Below are 4,901 nucleotides of genomic sequence, written 5' to 3' on the forward strand. Positions count from 1 at the left end.
AAATATATATTTTATTTGGAAATGTAATGCTTCTAGATAAATTATAATAAATTATCTCACTACTGTTCACTTTATATGAAAATATTGAAATGTAAGCTTGGTGGTTTTAAGATTGTTAGCTTTTAGGAATACATTTAAAGCTATATACAACAACATGGCAATATTTTAAGAAATTTATCAGATTATTTTTAAATATTAAATTTTTTTAAATAAATAATTTGTAATTACTTTTAATTAATAAATAAAATTGTTTCTAAATATTGATAAAGAAAACAATAAATATCAGTTCAATTTAAGGTTTAAATATTTTAAATTTTATATATTTTTAATGTGATGATGACATTCAAATTAGAAAAATTGCTATTATATTTGTATCATTCTGTTAAAAATATTTGATAAATATTAATTTTTTCATGTAATTCAAAATTTTCTACAGTTATAAAATATACAATATATTTTTGTACTTTATATAACTTTGTATGAATTAAATACAAACGTTTTGATTCTTTAAACACACAATTATATGTATATGTTGCTTAGAAAACTTAAATAATATATGATTTCATTGTAATTAAAAAATGTTTTATAAATATATAATCTTAGAGGCTATTACTGTATTATTATAATTATTATTATATGAATTAATAATTGTACCTCAATTAGTTTTCAACATTAATTTTAGAATATTCATTTAAACTTTTTCATATGATATGTAATATTTAAGCACCTCACTTTTAGTGATGTACAAATGTTGTTAACTGTGCAGTTTGTAATTATTTTTATGTGCAGTTGATATAACTAAAAGTTATGTATTTATAATGTTAAATGAAAGCAATGTTTTATTTTACACAATGTATATAATGTTAATAAAAAGTATTGAACTGAACTATGCTTCTAGATAGTATTTTTAATAAAGAATTTAAAAATATTACAGTATCTTATTGATATAATCGAGATGGGTTGATGATGATGATGATAATAATAGTAATAATAATAATCAGTGGCGTGCCGTGACATTTGATGTTAGGGAAGTTGTGTTTCTGTAAGAAGCCGACATTCAGGGGCAATCAGTCAATTGCGCGTCATTGATGGTCTAGGCCTCTAGGGTCCATTCGTATCATTTATTCGATAAGCCAGTAAAAATCGTAGACTACTCTAAATGCATTTTTAATATCACAATAACATTTCTAATTAACTCCTGTCAACTATACAGAAATATCATAAAAACACACCAGTAAATTCTTATCGGTTGGGTTAAGTTATAAATCTACTCATGATTCACGTAATCGGGCGAGAGCGGCCAAATATNTACAGATATATTCACCTACTGTGTTTAGAACAAGAATTGCCATGTCTAAGAAAATGTTCTCAATTAGCGCCATTGCTAAGCAACATCAAAATTTTATTGACTTTCTCAAGTAGAATGAAATTTAAAATAGTTGAAATTAATTATTATAATTTTAAAGAATTTAGATCAATTATAATATCAAGTGTTTTCTAAGTTTTTTTACGTAATTAGTTAAATATAAATGCTAGATACTTATTTGAAAAATAATATAGGCTAAATATAATGTTTTATTCTATTTTAATACAGGTCCATATCTGCTCGAGTATTAAGTTGCATCTGGTGGGCATTCACACTAACAATAATTTCACTCTATATAGCAAATGCTGCAACAATACTGGTTGCTCATAGATTAGGAGCTGAAAATAGTGCCAACACTGCTGCACTTACCACTAGGGGTATTCAGAGTGTATTAGAGGTATTTTTTTCTTATATTTTTCAAATTTCCTCGTTAAATTTAATAATTATTCATACAGAGTATATTTATTCCATATTCATTCTAGCATACGTAAAGAACAGGAATAAATATAAAAATGAGTGAATGTTACTTAGTAGCAATAAAATATAATTTATAAATATGATTAATTTTTATTAATTTGAAAATATTTTAATCATAAGCATTACAATTAATATCACTACTTTGATGAAAGTTACTACTAGTATTTTTAGTCTTTATCATATTTCAAAGCAAAAAGAAAATGCTACAGGATAACTATAATTAAAGCGCTCTTGTTCTTATTCAAAGCTATATTGTTCTTATTTAAACTATGAGACCCGACTGTGTTGGGCTTCGTCCCTCACCATCTGAGTAGTCCTGAAAAAAAAATCCGTTTTAGTGCACACAGTGTGAAAACAGACAACTGGTTGGTCGAGCGGTTAACATGTCAACCTATTCACTCCCTGGAGATTCCGGGAATGAATCAAGACTGATCGAAAATCTTCAGAAATTTCTCAGAGAATGGTCCATCCCGGATTTATCGGTCCACGTTCCTTATCAGCCGGTCGCCTCATTGCGGGTCTGGTCGAATCCACGATGGGCTTGATTAATTAAAAGACCCTCTTAGTGCTAACAATAAAAAAGACAGAGAGACAAAAATGAAATGATATTTGCTAATGTACAATAATTAAACGTAAAACACAATATTTTAATAAACGAATGTTTAAATGTGGACATGCTGTTTGGTAAAACTGATTGGATTATTTATAAATCAGAAACGGTTAACAAAGCGCGTATATTTTTTATTCTACTTATGCATGTTAGTAATGAGAAACAAACTCTCACCTATTTAGTAATGTGATGTGAAGTGATGACGCCATAAAGTCACATTTCAACAATTTCTTGGATAGCAAGAATGAAAATCCACACACTTTTAATAGGCGAGAAACCAAAACTGAATAATAACGATTCCGCAAGTTAATGACAAGCTTGTGAAGTATTAACTAACTCAATGATAGTTTGTAACATATCTTTGAGAAATAATCCTGGAGGGTCCTACTTTGGTGTTTTTCTTCTAATTTTTATTAAATAAAGAATTTATTAAATTTCTTAAAATTATCAAATTATGACAAATAATTAAAATTTTTAGGATGCAATTAATTCAGGAATTCCAGAACTGGGCTGTGTAAAAGGTGGCTCCACTGAAGACTTTTTTAAGGTACATGTGTACTATATTTTTAATAATTCTATTTATAAGGTAAATCAAGAACTTGCAATAAATGTTCATGTTTTGAAATTTACGATGATAATGGTAGGCCCATGTAAAACTGAAAATAATTGCCAAGAAAGCCAAAAACAAAAAAAAATGTTTTGACTTTCTTATGTGAAAGTCAATAATACTTAATCATAAATTTATTTATTTAATTTCTTTTTGTTAGAATTCTCAGATGACACTCTACAAGAAAGTATATGATAGTTTTCAGAGAAAGCCCGAAAATTTATTTAGTTCAACTGCAGATGGAGTGAAAAAACTGCGTGAAAGTAATGGAAAATATGCAATTTTTGTAGAATCAACATTTAATGAATACACAAGTCATCGTGAGCCTTGTGATACTATGATGGTTCCAGGAACTCTTGACACAAAAAGTTATGCAGTTGCTTCTATGTTCAATTCAAGCATATCGTGAGTATAATCATTCTATAGTTATAAATAAAAAATTTTAAATAAACTATTTATTTTGTGTAAATAATTTTTTTCTAAAATATACTTATAATATAGTCTAATAGTTGTTTTAAAAGTAATATTCCTTTCAATTGAAATATATGTAACAATCCTCAAACATCTATTAGTCATATACGTAGAAGTTTCAAGGAAATTGATATTTAAAACAAATTAATTATTGATTCACAGGGCTGTCGAAAATAGTAGGGTGGCCAAGTGGTTAGAATGGCAGTCTACCTTTCTGAGGAAACCAGGAATCGAAAAACCCCAGGATTTTTTGGGATTTTTCGACCCGTCCGGATTCGACCTATACTGAGCTTTCTAAAAAAAGGGGGCCTTCTTAATGCCATAGGGCAAAAAGAATTTAAAAGAAAAGGGCTGTCGAAAAGGAGAGCAAGGGATTTTTCCCCGGCTTCACTCTGTTGATCAATATTTATATAAATACAATTTTATTATGAAAATTCAAAAATATATTAGCAAAGTTTACTATTAAGTTTAACTTGTTCGTAAACTCGAACAAGTTAAACGAATTATTAACGGTTATGAAGTAAGTTATTAATTCCACTCATTGCGTATGCTCGTTGAGGACGTTTTAAACGAAACTCTAAGGAAATTCACGAAGGAAAAGAGCGTTATGCCTTAAAGAAAATGGTGGCCGGCAATATTGATGTTTCTGCTCTCAGGTATATAAATTATAGAATAAAAGGTTAAATGATACAAATAACTGTCCACATTAATTAAGTAATCTAAGAAAAATATTTCGGATAAGAATGAACTAGCAACATTACAACTTCAATTTCGGAAACAGCCATTTTTTTTTCTTTTTTGGTAAACAAATCGGTCACAATGTCGGACGAAAGAAAGAATAACTGTGATATTATTCTCATTTAACTCGTTTGACTTTACGAATACACTCCATATGACAACGAGCAAAAACTAAAAAATTAAACAAAAGAAATAACTTATAACTCATTTTTGATCAATTGCCATACTTTCCCTGTTATATCAATATATAACAGCTGGATTTATTTCAGTAAGATTAAATTGATGGTATCAAAACTACTATTAAAATTACATAATTTACAGTTGGAAATCATACATGACTTATAATTCTAGGAATGACAGAATTAATGAAGCTCTTCATAAACTCCATGAGACTGGCTATCTGAATGAGTTATATGATAAATGGTGGCTTCGTACAAGTGAATGTGCTCGAAGATACTCAAGATCCTTGGAGGTAGTTTTTTTAAATTATAATATATTAAAATCCAAAATTAATAATTGTTATACTCGTATATCTAATTTGTATATATCTATATTGAAATTATAGAGGAGAAGGTGGTATTATGGAACCCCAATTACATTTTAGTGAATTGTAAACAAGGTATCATAACTAC

General features: G+C 28.0%; 1 protein-coding gene across 1 annotated transcript in view; it reads left to right on the plus strand.

Annotated features, from left to right (window-relative positions):
* Positions 1–4,901, plus strand: part of LOC111626213 (glutamate receptor 4-like) — a 34,980-nt gene that overhangs the window by 23,982 nt on the left and 6,097 nt on the right. Inside the window, exons 12-15 of the mRNA XM_023369524.1 lie at positions 1,595–1,763; positions 2,932–3,000; positions 3,221–3,465; positions 4,621–4,769. Of these exons, the coding sequence (XP_023225292.1) occupies positions 1,595–1,763; positions 2,932–3,000; positions 3,221–3,465; positions 4,621–4,769 (632 nt within the window). The remainder of the gene's footprint in view (positions 1–1,594; positions 1,764–2,931; positions 3,001–3,220; positions 3,466–4,620; positions 4,770–4,901) is intronic.

Source organism: Centruroides sculpturatus, unplaced genomic scaffold, assembly GCF_000671375.1.
Source record: "Centruroides sculpturatus isolate CEXI.00-Female unplaced genomic scaffold, Cexi_2.0 scaffold285, whole genome shotgun sequence".
Classification (NCBI taxonomy): domain Eukaryota; kingdom Metazoa; phylum Arthropoda; class Arachnida; order Scorpiones; family Buthidae; genus Centruroides; species Centruroides sculpturatus.